General features: G+C 40.9%; 1 protein-coding gene and 1 pseudogene across 4 annotated transcripts in view; both read left to right on the top strand.

Moving 5' to 3' along the window:
- Positions 1 to 16,584, top strand: part of Usp32 (ubiquitin specific peptidase 32) — a 135,039-nt gene extending 118,455 nt beyond the window's left edge. For all 4 annotated transcript variants that reach the window (XM_021175609.2, XM_029483333.1, XM_029483332.1 and 1 more), the window contains 5 exons: positions 6,394 to 6,585; positions 8,408 to 8,696; positions 12,464 to 12,888; positions 13,648 to 13,740; positions 14,426 to 16,584. In XM_021175609.2, the coding sequence (XP_021031268.1) occupies positions 6,394 to 6,585; positions 8,408 to 8,696; positions 12,464 to 12,888; positions 13,648 to 13,740; positions 14,426 to 14,599 (1,173 nt within the window). In that variant the 3' untranslated portion in view covers positions 14,600 to 16,584. The remainder of the gene's footprint in view (positions 1 to 6,393; positions 6,586 to 8,407; positions 8,697 to 12,463; positions 12,889 to 13,647; positions 13,741 to 14,425) is intronic.
- A 4,467-nt stretch (positions 16,585 to 21,051) lies between these two features.
- Positions 21,052 to 21,718, top strand: LOC110306280 (annotated as a pseudogene).
- The last annotated feature ends 542 nt before the right edge of the window (positions 21,719 to 22,260 follow it).

Raw genomic sequence — 22,260 nt, 5'->3', positions numbered from 1 at the left:
TCCTGGCACTCACTTTGTAGACCAGGCTGGCCTCGAACTCAGAAATCCACCTGCCTCTGCCTCCCACACATGGGTTTTGTTTTTGTTTTTAGAGATTGAACTCAAGTTCTCATGTAAATACATGGCCAGCACTTTATAAACAGAACTTTCTTCCTAACTTAATATATTTTTTGTTTTATTGAGACCTGATCTCACTGTGTGGTCCAGGCTGGTCTTAATATAGTGATCCACTTAGCCCCCTGAGTACTAAGATTATAGGTGTGTGTCTCCACCCATGTTTCTGTAGCATATCCACTTTTCCTTAAGGTGACCAGCTCAAAAGATATTAAGAGAGCTGGCCACAGTAGCACATTCTTAATACCTGCTCTCAGGAAGTTCAAACAGGAAAATCAGGAGTTTGAGGCCACCTGGCTACCTAGGGTGGTCAGTGCAAACCCTGAAGTGCATAGCAAGACCCTGTCACAGAGAAACAGAAATAGCCTGAAAGACTGTTAGTCCATTGTTACTATGTATTTGTTTTCAGAGCCAGTGACCCCCCCCCCAAAATTATCTTTTTAAATACAAAAACATACTTTTCCCCTGAAGTTCCTCTAAATGGGATTCTTTAGACCAGATAGTGTTATATTAAAGCCTTCATTGCGGGATGAACTCCAACCTTGAGAGTTTATTGACATATTTGACAGCCTGTGACTCAGCTATCTCCTCTGTAGGGAAAAAGTCCCACCTGAAAACCTGGAGTAAATGAAATGGCCAATTTATAAACCAAGCAGCCCAATGTTCCCCAGAATTTAGGTAAAGCTAACAGGAAATTCCCTTGGGTGAAGAAGATAAGCAGTTCACCTGTGAGCACTGGGAACTTTAACAGGAAGAAGCAGTTATTGTTGAGTTTGTAGTCCAGGCTCTGCCTTGGAAGAAAAACTTCAATATTCATATGTGAAGTCTCAGATAGCCTTCATGTCACTGATGGCATGCCTTTCCTACCTTCTCTTTCATAATAGAGACAAGCAAGTCTCGTCTCAGCTCATGGTTCTTGATTGCTTGTTGGGTTTTAGGCAAGAGTATGAGATTGGGGAGAAAATCCTTGACTGCTGCTGTCTTGGTCCTTCTCTCAGTCCTCTGTTCTACTTCACCCTTCCCACCTTTATGCTCCTCTTTCTTTTTGTTTGCACTTAAGATTTTCCTTTATGATTTTCCTTTAGAGATTGAAGCCAGAGCCCCAAAACATCCTAGGCAAACACTCTACTGCTGATTTACACTCCTAGCCTTGCACTCTCTTCTGAAACTTACTCCTTCTTGTCCCAAAGCACATCATACTGGTTCTCTGGACCCAAAAGTTTTGGCCAGAAATTAAAGGTTGTATCAACAAAACATTATTTTTTAAGTTTGCTGTTCATTTTCTTGCCATCACAGAAAAAAAAGAACATTCATTAAACTGAGGTGACTCCATGGTAGACTACTTGCCTAGTATGCATGAGGGATTCAATCCACTTTACTCTCCTGTACTCCCTCCAAAACAGCAGTGTCACTAAACATAATGATAAGCCTGTTACATATATATATGCAAATGAGTTTTATATTATGGTTTAATGTCTAGTATATGCAAATGAGTTTTATATTAGGGTTTAATGTCTAGTATATTGTTTTCTCATGAGGTTTTTTTTTTCTTTTTGAGGATTTTTTTTCTTAATTTTTTTATTATTTAAATGCATTTTATAAATCAAACATATTCATAACATTGAGTATTTTGAGAATCAAAGAATACATAAAAGATTAGTTCAACTTTTATAAATCATATGCTTTCATATCCTAAAATATCATTAATTAATCATTATGAATACTTAATACTACCCATAACTGAGGATCCTGTATCTAATGTTGAATACTAAATTGTTTCAAAATGTATAAAATATTCTTTGGGAATTAATCATAGTAAAAGAGCATAAAATATTAAAAATGAATCACTATGGAACATATTCAAAAGCCCTTATATGATACCAACTGACATAGTGAGAGAGTATTTAAAATGTATTTTATATCTGTGTACATTTTTAACAATCAGTTTACTTAAAAAAGATTATCAGAGCCGGGCGTGGTGGCGCACGCCTTTAATCCCAGCACTCGGGAGGCAGAGGCAGGCGGATTTCTGAGTTCGAGGCCAGCCTGGTCTACAAAGTGAGTTCCAGGACAGCCAGGGCTACACAGAGAAACCCTGTCTCGAAAAACCAAAAAAGATTATCAGTGTTTCTAGGAGAGAAATTATTTTATCAGTAAATATATTTTAAAAAATTTCAAAACAGCAAAAAGTCTTTGAAGTTAAACATTAAGAAAATGCTAATTTCAAGCGCAGTCAGTTTCGGAGAAGGTACCATAAAGAAGTTATATTCTTTTACTTTGGGATGAAATGTTCTATAAGTATCTGTTAGATCCATTTGATTCCTAACTTCTGTTAGTTTCACTGTGTCCCTGTTTAGTTTCTGTTTTCCATGATCTGTCCATTGCTGAGAGTGGAGTGTTGAAGTCTCCCACTATTATTGTGTGGGGTGATGTGTGCTTTGAAAAGTTTCTTTTATGAATGTGGGTGCCCTTGCATTTGGAGCATAGATGTTCAGAATTGAGAGTTCATCTTGGTGGAATTTTCCTTTGACCAGTATGAAGTGTCCTTCCTTATCTTTTTTGAAAACTTTTGGTTGAAAGTTGATTTTATTCGATAATTAGAATAGCTACTCTAGCTTGATTCTTGGGACCATTTGCTTAAAAATTTGTTTTCTAACCTTTTACTCTGAGATGGTGTCTGTCTTTGTCACTGAGGTGCATTTCCTGTATGCAGCAAATTCTGGATCCTGTTTACGTATCCAGTCTGTTAGTCTATATCTTTTTATTGGGGAATTGAGTCCATTGATATTAAGAGATATTAAGGAAAAGTGATTGTTACTTCCTGTTATTTTTGTTGTTAGAAGTAGAATTAAGTTTGTGAGGCTATCTTCTTTGAGGTTTGTTGAAATATTACTTTCTTGCTTTTTCTAGGGTATAGTTTCCTTCCTTGTGTTGGCCTTTTCTATTATCCTTTATAGGGCTGGATTTATGGAAAGATATTGTGTAAATTTGTATTTGTCATAGAATATCTTGTTTTCTCCGCCTATGGTAATTGAGAGTTTAGGGTCTATATGACTTCTGCCCAGGATCTTCTAGCTTTCATAGTCTCTGGTGAGAAGTCTGATGTAATTCTGATAGGTCTGCCTTTATATGTTACTTGACCTTTTTCCCTTACTGCTTTTAATATTCTTTCTTTGTTTTATGCATTTGGTGTTTTGACTATTATGTGACGGGAAGAATTTCTTTTCTGGTCCGGTCTATTTGGAGTTCTGTAGGATTCTTATATGTTCATGGGCATCTCTTTCTTCAATTTTGTTGAAGATATTTACTGATCCTTTAAATTGGGAATCTTCACTCTCTTCTATACCTATTATCTTTAGGTTTGGTCTTCTCATTGTGTCCTGGATTTCCTGGATGTTTTGGGTTAGGAGCTTTTTGCCTTTTGCATTTTCTTTGACTGTTGTGTCAATGATTTCTGTAGTGTCCTCTGTCCCTGAGATTTTCTCTTCTATCTCTTGTATTCTGTTGGCAGTGCTTGCATCTATGACTCGTGATCTCTTTCCTAGGATTTTTGTCTCTGGGATTGTCTCCCTTTGTGATTTCTTTATTGTTTCTATTTCCATTTTTAGATCTTGGATGGTTTTGCTCATTTCCTTCCCCTGTTTGATTGTGTTTTCCTGTACTTCTTTAAGGGATTTTTGTGGTTCCTCTTTAAGGGCTTCTAGCTGTTTACCTGTATTCTCCTGTATTTCTTTAAGGGAGTTATTAAAGTCCTCTATCACCATCATGATAAGTGATTTTTAGATCCAGATCTTGTTTTTCTGGTGTGATGATATCCTGGACTTGCTATGGTGGGAGAATTGGGTTCTCATGGTTTCTGTTGATTATGTTCTTATGCTTGCCTCCCACCATCTGGTTATCTCTAGTGCTACCTGCCCTCGCTATATCTGACTGGAGCCTGTCCTTCCTGTGATCCTGGTTATGTGACTCCTGGGACCCTGAGATCCTGGTATGACCAAGCTCCTAGGATCCTGGGATCCTAGGATCCTGGGCATGTTAGAGTGCCTGCACGTGGAGCTTCCTCTGGGTGTTGAGGGACTGGCTGCAGAGTTTGCGCCCACAGTCTTCGGAAACTATCCATTGTATATCACACATATTTAGTCTCGTACAGGCTTGCCAGGTAGTTTGTAGTCCAACTAACCCAACAGTGGGCAGCTGTAGATGGGAAGTCCAAGAATCTAGTAGTTGCTCAGTCCCACGAGGCTAGTTGTTTCAGCTGGTATTCTGTAGAAGTAAGTTCCAGCAGATTTACTGACAAGTAAGTGCAAGCAGTCGAAGAAGAATTGAGGGTTTTGTTTGTTTTTTACGTACATTGGTGTTTTACTTGCATGTATGTCTGTGTGAGGGTGTCAGAATCCCTTGAACTGGAGTTACCGACAGGTATAAGCTGCCATATGGGTGCTGGAAATTGAAACCAGGTCCTCTGGAAGAACAGGCAATGATCTTAATCTCTATGCCATCTCTCTAGCCCCTTCTGGATCTTTTTTTTTTTTTTTCATCCATATCTGGCTTCACTATTCTGCATTATTTCTCCTAACTGTCACATATGCAGTATTCTAAGACTTCTTTCTGCCTAAAATATGCTTGCTTTTACTACTCTTTTCTTGAAGGTTAGTTCACATTTAAGCTGTCCTAAGGATTTCAAAATTGTGAAGTAAGCAGGCATTTTAACTGTTATTTTTGTTGTTGTTTTGTTTTGGGTTTGTTTTCTCATTTTAAGGACTTAGAACAATTTTTAAGAGAAACTATGGTCAGAGACTGGAGAGGTAGCTCATTTGATAGAGTGCTTCTCTAGAGTTCATAGAACCCTGGATTCACTTCCCACCACAGCATAAAGTCATGTGTGGTGGCACACACCTGTTTTCCCAGGGTTATACAGCATGCACGCTCATCTACTCACCCCAGAAAAAGAACCCACTACAGACAAAAGTAAGAATTACACCAAAGTCCAATATGGTGAACCACTGAATTTTTATTGGGGTTACTAACAGAAGTATGGGTGAGAGAAACAGGTACTGAATTATGCAGCTCTATCAGAGCTAGAAGGTAGTTAAGAGCACTACTCTCTTCCAGAGGACCCTGGTTCAATTCCCAGTACCCACCTGGTGGCTCCACAGGATCTGCTCTCTTCTGACTTCTGCCCAAGCTGGGTAGGTCAAAAAAAAATCTCTTAGCATTTTGGCTGGTCAGTCTTCTCAGGCAATTGTTTGTGGGTTGTATACAGCTGGGGCGGGGGCACTTTGAAGATCTTGGCAGGTTTCAGCTTTATGTGAAGTTTAACAACCTGAATCTCATAAGCCTTCTGTGACCACATCTTGGAGGGAATATGGGTGAGGGTCTTTTATATTATGTACATGTGCTATGCTTGCAGAGGCCAGAAGAGGGCATCAGATCCCCTTGGACTTAGAATTTCAGCTAGTTGTTATACATCATGTGGGTACTGGAAATTAAACCCAGTTCCTCAAAAAGAGCAGCCAGTTCTCTCTCTCTCTCTCTCTCTCTCTCTCTCTCTCTCTCTCTCTCTCTCTCTCTCTCGTTTATTTATTTCATGTCTATGAGTACACTGTATCTGTACAGATGGTTGTGAGCCTTCATGTGGTTGTTGGAAATTGAATTTTAGGACCTCTGCTCACTCTGGTCAACCCCGCTCTCTCAGTCCCTACTTGCTCCAGCCCAAAGATTTATTTATTATACATAAATACACTGTAACTGTCCTCAGACGCGCCAGAAGAGGGCCTCAGATCTCATTATAGGTGGTTGTGAGCCAACATGTGGTTGCTGGAATTTGAACTCAGGACCTTCAGAAGAGCAGTCAGTGTTTTTACCCTCTGAGCCATCTTGCCAGTACTCTTAATGGCTGAATCATCTCTTTAGTTTCACAGGGAGGCTATTTCAGTTCTGGGGAAATTGCTACACAATCAAACATGAGGATCAGAAGGTCAAAGTTATCTTAGTGAATTCTGGACCAGCCTGAACTACATGAGACCCTGTCTCAAAAGAAAAAATCTAGCTGTATAAATAGTCATTTAATCCAGGTATTATTGATACGGTGTGGTGTGTGTGTGTGTGTGTGTGTGTGTGTGTGTGTGTGTTGCATTGCTCAAAGACTAATTTGGATTGTACTTCACCACCACATGTAGACCATATACGAGTTTGTGACTAAGAAGATGTTGTATGGCAGGGGGTTCATTTTAAATGCCCTCAGCACAACTCTGGTGTACCCTGTTCCCCCTCAAACAGGTTGTAGAGGAGCATGAAAGTGTGGAGCAGAGTCGGCGAGCACAAGCTGAGCCCATCAACCTGGACAGCTGCCTCCGTGCCTTCACCAGTGAGGAGGAACTGGGGGAAAATGAGATGTACTACTGCTCAAAATGTAAAACGCACTGTTTGGCAACCAAGAAGCTGGACCTCTGGAGGCTCCCTCCAGTCCTGGTATGTCAATAGCCCTGTCATGAGAAGAATCTAGTGTGAGCTAGAGGAGTCGTTGGCAGGATTTCAGGGCTACTTTTGAAGATAAGGTATTTCCTATAACTGTGTTTAGAAACTTTTCTACTTGGGTATGGTGGCACATGCCTTTAATCCCAGAATGTGAGAGGCTGAGACAGGAGGATCACCAAAAAGTTAAGGCAAACCTAGGCTACATAGTGAGTTCCAAGCTAACCTAGAAAAAAAGGCCCTGATTCCAAAAATAAAGAAAGTGAGGTTAGGGGTTATAAAAGTTGCCTAAAGTAATTGCTTTCTCCAAGGCCTGCTTGTCTGCTAACCTAGGCCTAATCCTGGAAGCTTCTAGCCTTTGTATAATCTTATCTAGGCCTAGAATGTTTTCAGCCTCTGAGACGTACTGCTGAATAAGCTCACCCCTTCCTAGTTCTTTCTGACCTCTGGCTGGCTGATTCAACTCAGCTTTTCTGGCTCAAACTCCTTTCCAAGCTGATTTAATCAGACTTCTCACTCTGAGTCTCTCCTGAATTGCAGAAAACCTCAGCTTTTCTGGCTCATGTTCATTCTCTGGCTCATCTCTCTCTTCAACCTGTCTCTGTACAATGGTCCTGGTAAAACTGCCTTCTACTTCCCCTCTCTGCACTACTAGCTCTTAAGTAGCTTCCCTTCTCTCTCTAAGAGTTGAGCATATCCTATTCTGTTAATCTTTTTTGATTCATCATATTTATCATCAATTAGACATCACTTTCGAATATGTATGCTTCTTTCTCCAAACTAACTTTACTTTCACTATTTTCAATTAAGGGTGTGTCTGTATTCCAAACAGGTCGATTAAAGATGTGTCATTACAGCTTGATTACACAGACCTAAAAGGTCTTTTGATTTCATCCTTTGCCAGAGTAGCCATGTTGCTGGATTAAAATTCCTCTACAGACAGAATCTTACTATGTAGCGCTGTTTGGCCTGAAACTTGCTATATATAGATCAGGCTGGCCTCAAACTAAGAGATCCACTGCTTCTACCTCCCTAGTTCTGGGATTAAAGGTGTGCACTACCACAATCTGTTCCAGTATTAGGAAGTTTTCTATTTATTTTTATTTTATATGTGTGGATGTTTTTGCCTACATGTCCATGCACCAAATGCATCATGTGCATGCAGTGCCCCCAGAGACCAGAAGAGGGCATTGGATACTCTGAAAATGGGTTTATAGAGGGTTGTTAACTCCCACATGGGCACTGGGAACAATCTCTGAGCTATTTCTCCAGCACCAGCACTCCTAGTGTTCTGTGAACATAATAGCTTTTCAAGAATGAATATACAGCCGGGAGTGGTGGCGCACGCCTTTAATCCCAGCACTCGGGAGGCAGAGGCAGGCGGATTTCTGAGTTCGAGGCCAGCCTGGTCTACAAAGTGAGTGCCAGTACAGCCAGGGCTACACAGAGAAACCCTGTCTCGAAAAACCAAAAAAAAAAAAAAAAAAAAAGAATGAATATACAAGAAATTGATGACATTCATTTGGCTAGCTCCAGAAATGAAAACTGAAAGAAAGGAAGACATAGGCATGGGTATACCTGGGAACCCAGTAGATGAGGAAGTGGGAATTTTTTAAATATAAGGTATGATTAATATGCAGCTAAATTTGATTTTTGAATGTCAGGCTTGATGTCTTTGCCAATTGCATATATACATATAACAATGACATAATCAAGGAATAATATCATTTATTTAGAACATATATTTGAGATTGTTAACAATGCACAAATGTTACATGTTGTTCAGAACCCTTGAATGTTCCTACCTTTTCTTCTTCAGATTATTCACCTTAAACGATTTCAGTTTGTAAATGGACGGTGGATAAAATCACAGAAAATTGTTAAATTTCCTCGTGAAAGTTTTGACCCTAGTGCTTTTTTAGTACCAAGAGACCCAACTCTTTGCCAGCATAAACCACTCACACCCCAGGGGGATGACTTCTCTGAGCTAAGGATCCCAGCAGGAGATGTGAAGAAAGTGGATGTCCAGAGCTCGGCAGGGGAGGAAGATGTGCTCCTGAGCAAGAGCCCATCTTCACTCAGTGCAAATGTCACCAGTAGCCCAAAAGGTAAGGGGAAGGGCTTCCATCTCTATTTCAGCATTGTTACTTTGAGCACAAGACAACAGCCTCCTTAAATCTAGATTCTCGTTTGTCATTCATAAAATGGAGAAAATACCAAGTTACAGCGAGAGGATTTGAAATACCAGGAGTACTGGTGCTTTAAGTCACAAACCAGAGAGACATCAGTGCTGGTGCGCAGCCAGTTTCTTTTCCCATTTTTTTGTTTTAAGTTCAGGACTCCAGCCTACAAGATGATAAAACCCATATTCATGGTGGGTCTTTGTTCTTAATTAAATCTTCCTGGAAACACTGAAGCACACTCAAGAGGTGTGTCTCCTGGTGATTCTAAACCTACTCAGATCCAAGATGACAATGCCAAAACACATGGATATTCAAGTACCTTAAGTAAAGTACTGTGTTATTTACATATAACCTGCTCATATAGCCTCTGCACATTTTAAATCATCTCTATTTCTTTTATAATACTCAGTACAAGATACAGGTGGGATATAATACACACCTATAGTCCCAACTCTTGGAAAACTAAGACAGGGAAATGTTAAGGTTTTTTTGTTATTGTTTGTTTTAAAGATTTATTTATTTTATGTATATGAGTACATTGTCAATGTCTTCAGACACACCAGAAGAGGGCATCAGACCCCATTACAGATGGTTGTAAGCCACCATGTGGTTGCTGGGAATTGAACTCAGGACCTCTGGAAGAGCAACCAGTGCTCTTATCCGCTGAGCCATCTCTCCAACCCCCAGAAATTTTACATTTCTTTTTTTTTTTTTAATTTATTTATTTATTATATGTAAGTACACTGTAGCTGTCTTCAGACACACCAGAAGAGGGAGTCAGATCTCATTATGGGTGGTTGTGAGCCACCATGTGGTTACTGGGATTTGAACTCAGGACCTTTGGAAGAGCAGTCAGTGCTCTTAACCGCTGAGCCATCTCTCCAGCCCAAAATTTTACATTTCAAGACAGCTGGACTACATACATTCTATCTTCAAAAATATAGATAAGAAGCCGGGCCTGGTGGCACACACCTTTAATCCCAGCACTCAGGAGGCAAAGGCAAGCAGATTTCTGAGTTCAAGGCCAGCCTGGTCTACAAAGCCAGTTCCAGGACAGCCAGGGCTATACAGAGAAACCCTGACTCAAAAATAAATAAATAAACAAACAAATGTAAATATATACACATGTATGTATGCTTATATGTATAGTTACATATACATATATGATTTTTTATGTATATGCATAAGTAAATTGCTGTGTTATGTTAATAACATAATATTTATAAAATCATACAAAAGAAGTCTGTTTTAGTACAAATACAGTTTTGTTTTGGGGGGATGTTTCTGTTGTTAGCTTGTTTGGTTTTAGTTTTCAAGACTGGGTTTCTCTGTGTAGTTTTCTGGCTCTCCTGGAACTCTGTAGGTCAGACTGACCTCGAACTCAAGAGATTCACCTGCCTCTGCCTCCTGAGAGCTGGGATTATAAATGTATACCACCACTAGCTGGCACAATTGAGATTTTTATTTTTTTGGATTTTTCGAGACAGGATTTCTCTGTATAGCCCTGGCTGTCCTGGGACTCACTCTGTAGACCAGGCTGGCCTCGAACTCAGAAATCCACCTGCCTCTGCCTCCCGAGTGCTGGGATTAAAGGCATGCGCCACCGTGCCCAGCCGAGATTTTTATTTTTTTATTAAGTCTGATTTATACTTTTCTGGATCTTGTGGGGCCCACAGATGAAAACTAAGCGTGTATGATTCTTTTTACCATCTCTTGCTAACTATAGCTCCAACCCTGTATGTGAACTTTATTTTCATTCTCTCAAAAATATACAGTGGAATAAGGGACAATTTCATACAGTTAGACTACCCTTTTCTTTTTTTTTTTCCTTTTGGGTTTTTTGAGACAGGGCTTCTCTGTGTAGCCCTGGCTGTCCTGAAACTCACTCTGTAGACAAGGCTTCCTCAACTCTCAGAGATCGGCCTGCCTCTGCCTCCTGAGTGCTGGGATTAAAGAAGTGCACTACCACTGCCCTGCTCCTTTTAATCTTTTAATCTTAATCTAAGGAAAAGATGTTTGAATGTTGTGTAGTTTTAATTCCTCAGTTTTTATATGGTTTGGTGGTTTTTGTTTGGTTTGTTTGGTTTGTTTTTTTCCCTCTTCCTTCATTTTGCTAGGTATTGAACCCAGGATTTCATACATGCTAGACAGTGCTTTACCACTTGCATACCTCTCCAGCCGTTTTTTATTTTTATTTTTGAGATAATACTTCACTAAGTATCCTGAACAGAACCCAGCTTAACATTGTCTAGACTGACCTTGAATTTAAATCCTCTTTCTTGAGTAGCTGGAGTTACAGGCATGTGCTACCAGGTCTTGACCTCAGTTTTCATAACATGAGAAATAGTTACAAGTAAATTGTATATGGATTCTAAGGGTCCTTGGTAATTTGTTTTTCTTTGTTTTTATTTTTGTTTGTTTGTTTGTTTGTTTGTTTTGGGTTTTTTTTTTGTTTTTGGGTTTTTTTGTTTTGTTTTGCTTTTTGAAATAGGATTTTGCTGTGGTGGTACAGGTTGGCCTGTAACTCACTGTGTATGTAGCCCAGGCTATCCTTGAACCCAGAGTCTGTCTGCTTTTGTTTCCTGAGTATCACAATGACAGGTGTATGCCACCACACCCAATCTAAGAATGTATTTATAAAATTCATTGTTTTGAGCTGAATGGGACATATATCACCTTTCTGTGATTTTATAATTTCTATAATGTGTTCTGCATTTTGCTGCTGCCATCTGATTAGCTGTTCTTATTAGGGTTCTCTAGAGGGATTAGAATGACTTACAGGCTGTGGTCCAGCTACCCCAACAATGGCTATCTACCAATGGAAGGTCCAAGAATTAGTAGTTGTTCAGTCCATGAGACAAGATGTCTCAGCTGGTCTTCAGTAAACCCCAGAATCCCAAAGGATTAGGCATTAATGCCAGTGAAGAAATGGACATGCCATCATGAGCAAGAGCAAACAGGCAAAGAATGAAAGCTCTCTCCTTCCATGTCCTTTATATAAGTCATCAGCAGAAGGTGTAGCCCAGATTAAAAGTGCATTTTGCCACCGCAAAAGATGTAGATTTTGAGGCACTGGTATCACACACCTTTAATTCTGTCACTCTGGAATGAGAGGCAGGTGGATCTCAGAGTTCTAGACTATCCTGGTTTACAGAGCATGTTTTAGAACAGCCAAGACTATACAGAGTCCTAAAAATTATATATACAGGCTAGAATAAATATAGGCTAAACCCTATCTCGAAAAAGAAAAACAAAAACTAAAATCTTATCTTCCAACCTCAAAAGATCTAGATTAAATCAGTTTTAAAGGTGGTGTATGTCTTTAGTCCCTGCTCTCTGAAGGCAGAGGCAAGCAGATCTCAAGTTTTAGACCAGCCTGGTCTACAGAATGAGTTCTAGGACAGCCAGGGTTACACAGAGAAGCCCTGTCTTGTGGGGATTTAAAAAAATTAATATAGGTAATTTTTTTAAAAACCCTTATAGATGTCCACTTCAGTTTTAGTACATTTCAGATGTAGTCAGGTTTACAGCCAAGAATAACCATCATAAGCTCTGTAATAAGGAGTAAGAGTAGGCAGCCCGCATTTCTGTCTTTGTATGTACATTAAGGAAGCTAGCTTCAGAGTTAGCATTTGGCATCAAACTTAACTTGTGGCATTTGGACTTAACAATTCTCCCTCTCTCTTTCACAGGTTCACCTTCTTCATCAAGAAAAAGTGGAGCCAGCTGTCCCTCCAGCAAAAATAGCAGCCCTAACAGCAGCCCACGGACCTTGGGGAGGAACAAAGGGAGGCTCCGGCTGCCTCAAATTGGCAGCAAAAATAAATTGTCCAACAGTAAGGAGAATTTGGATGCCAGCAAAGAGAATGGGGCTGGGCAGATCTGTGAGCTGGCTGACACCTTGAACCGAGGACATGTATTGGGAGGCAGCCAGCCTGAGCTGGTCACTCCTCTGGATCATGAGATCACTTTGGCTAATGGATTTCTCTATGAGCATGAGGCATGTGGCAATGGCTATAGCAATGGTCAGCTTGGAAACCATAGTGAAGAAGACAGCACTGATGACCAAAGAGAAGAAACACACAGTAAACCTATTTATAATCTATATGCAATTTCGGTAAGTGATACATTACACAGATTTCAACAAATATTTCTCAAGCTGGGCATGATGACACATGCTTTTAATCTCAGCACTTGAGAGGCAGAGACAGTCAGATCTCTAAATTCAAGGACAGCCAAGAATATACTGAGAAACTCTTGAAAAACAAAAAAACAGGGGCTGGGGAGATGGCTCAGCAGTTATGAGCACTGGCTGCTCTTCCAGAGGTTCTGAGTTCAATTCCCAGCAACCACATGGTGGCTCACAACCATCTGCAGTGGGATCTAATACCCTCTTCTGGTGTATCTAGAGACATCAATGTACTCACATAAAATACATAAATAAATAAATCTTTAAAAAAAAAAAAAAAGGAAGAAAAGAAACCAAGATGGCCATGTAATTAGTGTAATTTGATTCAGAGATTCAAATAATCATATATTAAATGTTACTTGTTACTAAGGAATGTTTTTCTTTCTAAATAACTATTACAGGGCCAGACCTGGTGACATATGCCTGTAACCTTACCACTTAAAATTCTCAAGTTTAGGCCAACCTAGACTACATAGCAAGATACTGTCTCTTAAAAAAAAAAAAAAAAAAAAAAAAAAAAAAAAAATTCTCACGGGCATTTGAAATAGAATTTATTTTTTGAAAAATTAGGTGATGGTAAACATTTTTTCCTTACTACCGAGGTGGTCATCTTGCTTAGATCTTAGCACTATGCCTTGCCGGGAGTACTGTTAATTACTAACACACCACACTCTCTTCTTTCTTTAGTGCCATTCAGGAATTCTGGGTGGGGGCCATTACGTCACTTATGCCAAAAACCCAAACTGCAAGTGGTACTGTTACAATGACAGCAGCTGTAAGGTAAATATTCTAAATCTTTAAATGAAAGTTAGAAACAAAATGCCAAAAATTTGGGGACATAGTTGAAATAATAGCCCTTCTAGTGAGCAGGAAATAGTGTCTGTATGAAGGAGGTCTCTACATAGATGCTGTTCAGTGTTAAGGAACCAGAGGTGATGGCAAAACTAGGGATGAACAGAAAATATGAATAGTGAACAACAAAAAAAAGGTGCTATATAATGAGAAATTGAATCTTTTAGGTTTGAGTTGGTCATGTCCTGTCATCTGGCTGTGTGTCTCCCTATGCTGACCATAAAACCCGGGGCAGCACATGTTAGGAAAGCACTTATACTAAAGAACTCTGCAGTGCTGATTTTTTTTTTCAACCATTAGAATTTGATGAGGTTTGTTGGATATGGTGGCTACCCCTTTGATGGAAGTGAAGGCAGGAGGATCAGTAGTTCAATCAAGGTCATGTTGAAGTCAGTGCCCCCCCCCCAGATAATAATTTGATGAGGTTTAAAGCATTCCTTAGCCTATGATTAGAATATTCTCCAAAAAAAAACAAAGATTGAAAGTAATGAGATACATTTTTAGGGCAGGTGTGAGACAATTGATTCAAGACTAACTTAGAGAGAGTTGGCCTTCCTGATAGCACTGAGAGCCCACACAGGCCTGTTGTTAAAGGCAGTTCTTGTCCTTTTAGGAGCTTCACCCTGATGAGATAGACACCGACTCTGCCTACATTCTTTTCTATGAGCAGCAGGGGATAGACTGTGCACAGTTTCTGCCAAAGACAGACGGCAAGAAGATGGCAGACACGAGCAGCATGGACGAAGACTTTGAGTCTGACTACAAGAAGTACTGTGTGCTACAGTAAAGCTACACTTGCGCTGCTACTGGGCTGCTGGGAAGGGAGGTGACCCCTTGTAGCTGGCATTTGGTAGAACCATCCCTGAAAAGCAGGCTACGTGTAGTTATTTTATCCTGTGACCTGAAGCACAAAATAAAGTCCTAATTAAAATAGCAGTCAACTTTAAGAATAGTAATAATTTTGTTTTGAAGTCTCTTACAAGCTGTCTGGTAGAGAACTTTCAGGCAGATCCCACCATTAGCCTGTAAACAAGAGGGTTTGGCACCAATCACCTGGGACCAATTAAGAATTTAGTTGTGCTTGTCCAAATAATGAACAAACTTGTAGTGAGTATAGAGTTTACCAATAATCATAATAGGATACTAAGAATTTCCTTGGAATCAAAGTTAAAAACAAACAAACAAAAAAAACCATAATACCGTAATGTTGTCTGGGGACAACATGATATGCTACCTCCTTTTTCCTGAAGTTTCATTCCGTTGTGTTACAAATGGAGAAAGCAAGACCATGCAGGAATGCAAACAGTTCTTAGGTATGGACACAAAGAGTTTTCAGTTTTTTGAACCATTTCCCCTTTCTCTCTGTGTCTTTCTTGTTTTTTGTTCTTGTTGGTTTTGTGTTTGAAACAGTGATTGGTGGCAGAGGCATATGACGGTCAGTCTGAACCGAAGAGTCTCTGAAGACTATGTGCCTTCTACCCACACTCAGTTCTGAGAACCAGGAGAAAGGAAAGGCAGCCATGGTGTCCAGCTCAGATGGCCCTCCTGTAGAGGCGCACTGCTGGGTGTGGCAGCTGCCACAGAGTTTGCACCATAGGTCCCAAGCTGATGTTGCACACAGCTTCTAGGAAGGTAGGCGGCTGCAAAGCCAGATTGTTTCCTGTTAGTGGTGGGATTGTTTTCCCCTTTGTTTCTCGTTTTGCACTTTAAAAGAGAGAACACATGCAAACAACTGTGCTTGTACTTTAATGGCTCTAAGGGCTATAAATTAACTCCATTAGCGTGTAAAATTTAAAAACAAAAATACATCCAACATTAATAGTTCCTAAGAATTAAGAAACTCTGGGTTTAGAAAGCAAACTCTAGTTGTTTGCCTGTCTGTTTCTTACCAACTTTTTTTTTTTTTTTTTTTTTGCACTGGTCATCAGAAGTTTCTTTGCTCACTTTTTTTTTTCTAACTATTCAAAACTGGAACAAAAGTATAAATGTTATTTATTTCCGGCAGCATTTTTCCCTGTGTTGTGTTTTAGTATATAGTTAAAAGAAATGTTCACCTATTTTTGGTCCATTAAAAAAATTCATCAAGACCCTGGGAATTGATTCTGGTTTGTTGTCAGGTCCTCTTACCCCCTTCGTCATGGGTAGTAAATACCAATGTAGTTAGTGTTCATGTTGTGATAGCTGAGAGAAGTAACCGCCTAGTTCTCGGCAGAGTTGGAGCAGTTGTCTTAAACAACTGCCTAGGTTGACCCCCTTCCCAGAAGAGTGAGTATACTTGAAAGGAGGGAGTGGCCTAAAGGAGTGATGCATATGTCATAGATTCAAGGTTTTCAGTGTATGAAATCATCCAGCCCTACCTGGACAAGTTCCATGAAAAAGTAGATTTTCAGTAATTTCCTTACAGATGTTTTAGTTGAACAGGTAGCACAATCTACTAATGTTGTTTGATCTGTGTTTGTTATATTGGTTGTAATTAATTTTTTAATTCAAGAACTAGCAGAAAATTTATTAAATTAACTATTAACGACATTCACCTTGTAAATTTCTGTATAAAACTTGTTGACAATGCACTGACTTTAGGAAGACATTAATGTACATAGAGTGTAAATAAGAAAGTGTTGATGTACTGAAATATGAACTGTATAAAAGTATTGGTCATTGTATATGGCGTGTACCTGTTTATCTGTAACTATTACCCAAACAAATTAAATACTGCAGATGTCCAATGTGGTTTTTCCTTGTACAAGTAAACACAAAAAGTCTGTTTCTTCAGCCTTTCTCTCTGTGATCCTGTTTTAATTCTTCTGTGTGCATAAAATCAATCCTATTTACAGAGAGGATGTTTCACTTTAGAGGGGATAGAAACTGTTGAGGTACAAAGATGAACCTGCAGTGACCGGGTGAATGTTACTTAAATTTGGCTCACATTCACAGGGTATGGTGCAGGTATAAACTGAAAATTCACAAGAGAGATGGTTTTCATACTAATCAAGATATAAGATGAGGGGCCGGGCGTGGTGGCACGCCTTTAATCCCAGCACTTGGGAGGCAGAGGCAGGCGGATTTCTGAGTTCGAGGCCAGCCTGGTCTTCAGAGTGAGTTCCAGGACAGCCAGGGCTACACAGAGAAACCCTGTCTCGAAAAAAGAAACAAAAACAAACAAACAAACAAAAATAAAAGATATAAGATGGAGAAACTTCCATTTCTATAATACTTTGAAATGAACCTAATTATAGGGACAAGGGGTTAGAGCACTAAGAAACTAGAAATGTCCCTGGTTGCTTTTTCTTAAGATTTCTTTTAGCCGGGCGTGGTGGCGCACGCCTTTAATCCCCGCACTCGGGAGGCAGAGGCAGGCGGATTTCTGAGTTCGAGGCCAGCCTGGTCTACAAAGTGAGTTCCAGGACAGCCAGAGCTACACAGAGAAACCCTGTCTCGAAAAACCACAAAAAAAAAAAAAAAAAAAGATTTCTTTTAATGCTGGTCATGGTGGCACATGCTTTTAGTCTCAGCACTGGGGAAGCAGAGGCAGGCAGATCTTTGTGAGTTCAAGGCCAGCTTGATCTACACAAAGCAAGTTCTAGGGCAGCCATGTCTACACAGAGAAACTCTGTCTTGAAACCCTCCCAAATAATTACTTTGTTTTGTTTTGTTTATATGTCTGTCTGAGATGTATATGGTTGTCCAAGGGAGGCAGAAAAAGCTGTTGATTTCCCTGGAGTGGAGGTTGATGAGCCCCTGAGAGATACTGGATACGAAGCCCCAGTCCCTCTAAAACAGCAGCAAATGCTTTAACCACTGAGTCAACATTCCAGCACCATAAAACTTATTTTATGTTTAATTATGTGTACTTGTGTGTATATATGAGATATGCCATGTTTGAGTGCAGGTACCCATGGAGTTGAGACGAGGTCATGGGATGCCTGAAGCTGAGTTACAGTGGTTGTGAGCTACCGCTTGTGAGTGCTGGGAACCAAAGGTGGGTCTTCTGCAAGAGCAACAAGCAGTAGCCTTCTCTGTAGCACCACCGCTGTCTTTCTAAGAACTCTCCAAAGACACTTTGGCATTTTTACTAACAATGAAGAGCTAGAGCTGTCAATTACCCTGTAGTAATTTTGTTCCTACAGTAATTTTATTTACCTCGAAAATTAGATATTTACCTCAAATATCTAATAAATACTCAAGTTTACAGGAAGTGAAATACATAAATTTCATGTAAGTACTCAGTGAAAAAGCCTGTCCCCATGATGTGTGGTCCTGTTTTGCAGGGTGATTTGGGAGTGTTTTGTTGTTTTGCTTTTGTTTTTTAAGCCTTAACTATATTGGTACTAAGAAAATTTAATGACAGTTCACATTCTTCAGAAATAAGCATACATATTAAACATACAAGTGAACTATTGAATCAGTAGCAACTGCACTTGGAAGAGCAAACAGGAAAACAGGATTTCTAGATCCCAGAAAGCCCTAAGAATGAGCACAGCTTTTCAAGTACCAGTCTGCATTGCCAGCTTTAAAGGCCTTGAGGAGCCAGTGAGTGAGTCCTTCTGAGCATCCTCATTTAGAGGGCCTCTGGCTCCGAGGACTCTTCACCACTTGGTGGTATTACTTAACTTTTTTTTTCTTCCTTGCAGTCTCCTTGAATTGGAGCAAGTAGTTGACTTGTCATGTTTCTGGCTACCTTTTAAACATTATTACATAATTTATTATGGGCCAGGATGTACACATGTGGAAATCAGAGTAGAGTTTGCAAGATTTGTTTTTTCCCTTTGGCCCTGTGGGTCCAAAGGGGATCGAACTTAATTAAAGCTTGGTGGCAAGGGTCTTTACTGAACCACCTTGCCAGTCTCTACCCACTCCCCATCTCACCCCTGCCCAGCTACTTTAAAGGTTGAGTATAGGAGCCCCCTGGAATGAGCCAGGATGCAGAGCTTGAGAAACAGTGATCTCAGTGTTACCTGATAATGTACCAGTGGGCTCCTTAACGTTTATACCGTAAAGTCAGAAACGCCATTCCTCTGTAGTTAGAGACCTGACCAGGGCAAATCAACTAAAAGAAGCCATCCTTAGGTCACTTTTATCTCAGGGTAGATTCAAACTATCTATGTAGCCAAGGATTGCCTTGAATTCCTGGTTCTGTTCTACCTGCAGAATACTGGGATTCCAAGCAGACACCATGTCTGGATTATGCAGTGCTGAGGTTCAGGGCTTCCCTGACTCCAGGGCTTCCTGCATGCTAGGCAAGCACTCTACCCACTAAACCACATCCCCAGGCCCTATTTAGAAGATCTGTTTGCGTATGCTATGTGTGTTCCACTGGTTACTGAACAACTCTCAGCATGCATAGCTCTGTGAGGTTTGAACTTCATCCCTTTTTATGGATGACTTTGAAACTAGATGAGGTTAAATCACCTGCCCAAGTTGTTGGTGTCCCACTGGTAGAGTGTTTTGAGCTGGATGCAAACCAAGATTCGAGGAGGAGACAGAATGGAATCAAACCCAGTTGCTGCTTTGTACCCCATTCCTGGGAAAATGGTCGACCTACAATGAGTTTCTGTAGCTTCCTCTTTGACAAGGTCACTAAGCCCTTGACTACTTCACAATGCAGTGATAGCACAATGAACATGAACAGTCAGCTGCACTTGTGCAAATACAGCATTGCAGCATCAGGAGAGGAAGTGGGTATCCTAATAGCAAAGCCTCCCCCAGTTCCTGGAAGATGACAAGGCCTCAAATCCAGGAAGTCTGCAGTGGCTCCTGAGGGACACTTAACATCTTAGATTTGTTCCTTGCCTGTGGTGGCCCAGGGACCTCAGGAAGTAGATAGAAGAAGAAAGAGGGGAGTAGAGGGGGAGATGGGACCAGGAAAAGAAAAGGACTCTGGCTAGGGTAAAAGTCACTTGTTCCCAGTTGCATTCTGGAGCACCTGTGACAGAAATCTAGGAAAGGCAAGCAAGTGAGTTTCCTGGAGATGGCCTACCATTTGGCATGGCTGTGATGGACGCACCCTGGAGAGGCACAGCCCCAGAGACTTTGTCCCAGGATTGCTTCTCACTGCTGATAAGCCTTTCCTGTCACTGTTACACAGCCTGATGATTCCTGGGCATCAGCCCACCCCATTGGGTAAATTTCCTGCAGATCAACATGAAGATGAACTTTGATGAATTAATGCTGTTTAGATGAATTAATGACTTTATAGAATTCCTAATTTGATTCAAATAATTTTAGGAAGAAAGTTTAAGGAGATGGTTTTAGTTGTTTTGCCAGAAAGATGTAATACAGTTAAAATCAAGAATAGGATGAGGCTGGGCATGGTGGCGCACGCCTTTAATCCCAGCACTTGGGAGGCAGAGGCAGGTAGATTTCTGAGTTCAAGGCCAGCCTGTTCTACAGAGTGAGTTCCAGGACAGCCAGGGCTACACAGAGAAACCCTGTCTCGAAAAACAAAATAAAACAACATAAAAAGATTAGAATGTGTTCCCTCCTCAAAGAATAATAAGTAAAGGCCTAACAATAAGGAATGCAATGAGCTTTCATAAATGCACTAAGAAGAGAAATAGGCTTGGGACAGATTTGTGATCAAGGAAAAACATTCACTCTTGTCCAGTCCAAGGATGAGGCCACAGGTGTGCACTGTGATAAAGCAAGACCATGTGTATCTGTTGCTTTGAACTTATAATGAGCTTATAAAATGAAACATTGTTTGGAACTTACTATTGATACCCTTCTATAACTCTCTGTAACATTGTATCTGTGAGGTGATTTTTATAAAGAATTTTTAAGAAAGTAAAAAAAAAAAGGGCTGAGAAAAAATAAAGTGTGACTATTGGGGCTCTTCAGCATTCACCAAATGTATGTCTGTTTGTTTGTATGTATGTATGTACATATATACAGATGTATGAACATACATGCAGTGCTCAAAGAAGCCAGAAGAGGGCAACCCTGGAACTGGAGTTACACACGGTTGTGAATCACCATGTCAGTCCTCTCCTAGGAAGGAAACCCAGGTCCTCTGTGAGAGCAGCCAGTGCTCATCTATCTGCTCTGTCCCCTGAGAGGTGTCAATTTTGGATGGAGGTCTGCCATTTCTACCATCATCAACAGGGAGAGGGACGCACCAGGAATGGTAGTACTGTACCAGTACTTGGGAGGCAGAGACAGATAGATCTCTGTCTCTTTGAAGCAAGCCTAGTTTACAAAGTGAGACCCTATCTTCTTAAAAAATAAATAGGAGTTTCTAAGATGACCAAAATAAAGGCCGCTCCCGAGGAGTCCGAGGCGCAGGCGGAGGGCTGCAGCGAGGAGCGCACGTACAAAGAGCTGCTGGTCAACCTGAACCCCATCGCGCAGCCCCTGGCTTCCCGCCGCCTGACGCGCAAACTCAACAAGTGTATCAAGAAGGCTGTGAAGCAGAAGCAGATTCGTCGCGGGGTGAAGGAGGTTCAGAAGTTTGTCAACAAGGGCGAGAAAGGGATCATGGTTTTGGCAGAAGATACATTGCCGATTGAGGTGTACTGCCATCTTCCAGTTCTGTGAGAGGACCAGAACTTGCCCTACGTCTACATCCCCTCTAAGACAGACTTGGGTGCAGCCACGGGCTCCAAGCGTCCCACTTGTGTGATCATGGTGAAGCCCCATGAAGAATATCAGGAGACCTACGACAAGTGCCTGGAGGAGGTGCAGGCACTGCCTACACCTCTGTGAGAGACTTGGGCTGCAACCCAGCCCCTTTCCAAGAGATCTGGCTGGCTGCAGGCAGCTGCCCACCCTAACAGCATCTCCCAGATGGCTTGCTGTGTGAGTCTTCCCAGGCAGCTCCAGCAGCTGTTGTTGGAGGTGGAGCCTGCATCTCTGCCATCATTGCCATCTCCTCATGAGCTTTGATGAAGACAGTTCCAAGAATATGGGATAGAAGTAAATGCTAAGGCGAAAACGTGAAATAAATAAATAAATAAATAAATAAATAAATAAATAAATTTTAAAAAGGAAAGAAGAGAAAGCTAAAGTTGGGCTCAATACCATACAGAAGAGGCACTTCTGGCTCTTCCTATGGAACTCAGCAGTTAGCCTCAAAAATCTGCAGACAGCTGGGGAGTTAGCCTGGTGTGTGCTGGCCTGCCGTGATAGCCGGATGGACATATGGTATTTGTGTTAAAGCCCAGGCTGCTGGGGATCAACCTCTGGGGACAAGGGGTCCAACTCAATTGTTCTCCCTCCCTTCTCAGGGAGGGCCAGGAAGGAAAGGAAGGAGAAGCTATTGTCCTCAGTGGGTTAAGCATCATCAGGTAGCCTGGCTGGCATGGGGCCAGTGGGAACGCTTTGATAGGCACTCTGATATCCTTCAAGGTTCACTTGAACCCCTGTGTTCCCCATGCTGCCTCTGAGACTGCTGTAAATCTCTGATAAGATACTATCAAGTGTGCAAAAGGCCAGCACTGATACCACAGGGTA

Source organism: Mus caroli, chromosome 11 (genome assembly GCF_900094665.2).
Source record: "Mus caroli chromosome 11, CAROLI_EIJ_v1.1, whole genome shotgun sequence".
Taxonomy (NCBI): domain Eukaryota; kingdom Metazoa; phylum Chordata; class Mammalia; order Rodentia; family Muridae; genus Mus; species Mus caroli.
This window is presented reverse-complemented; position numbering and strand designations above follow the sequence as displayed.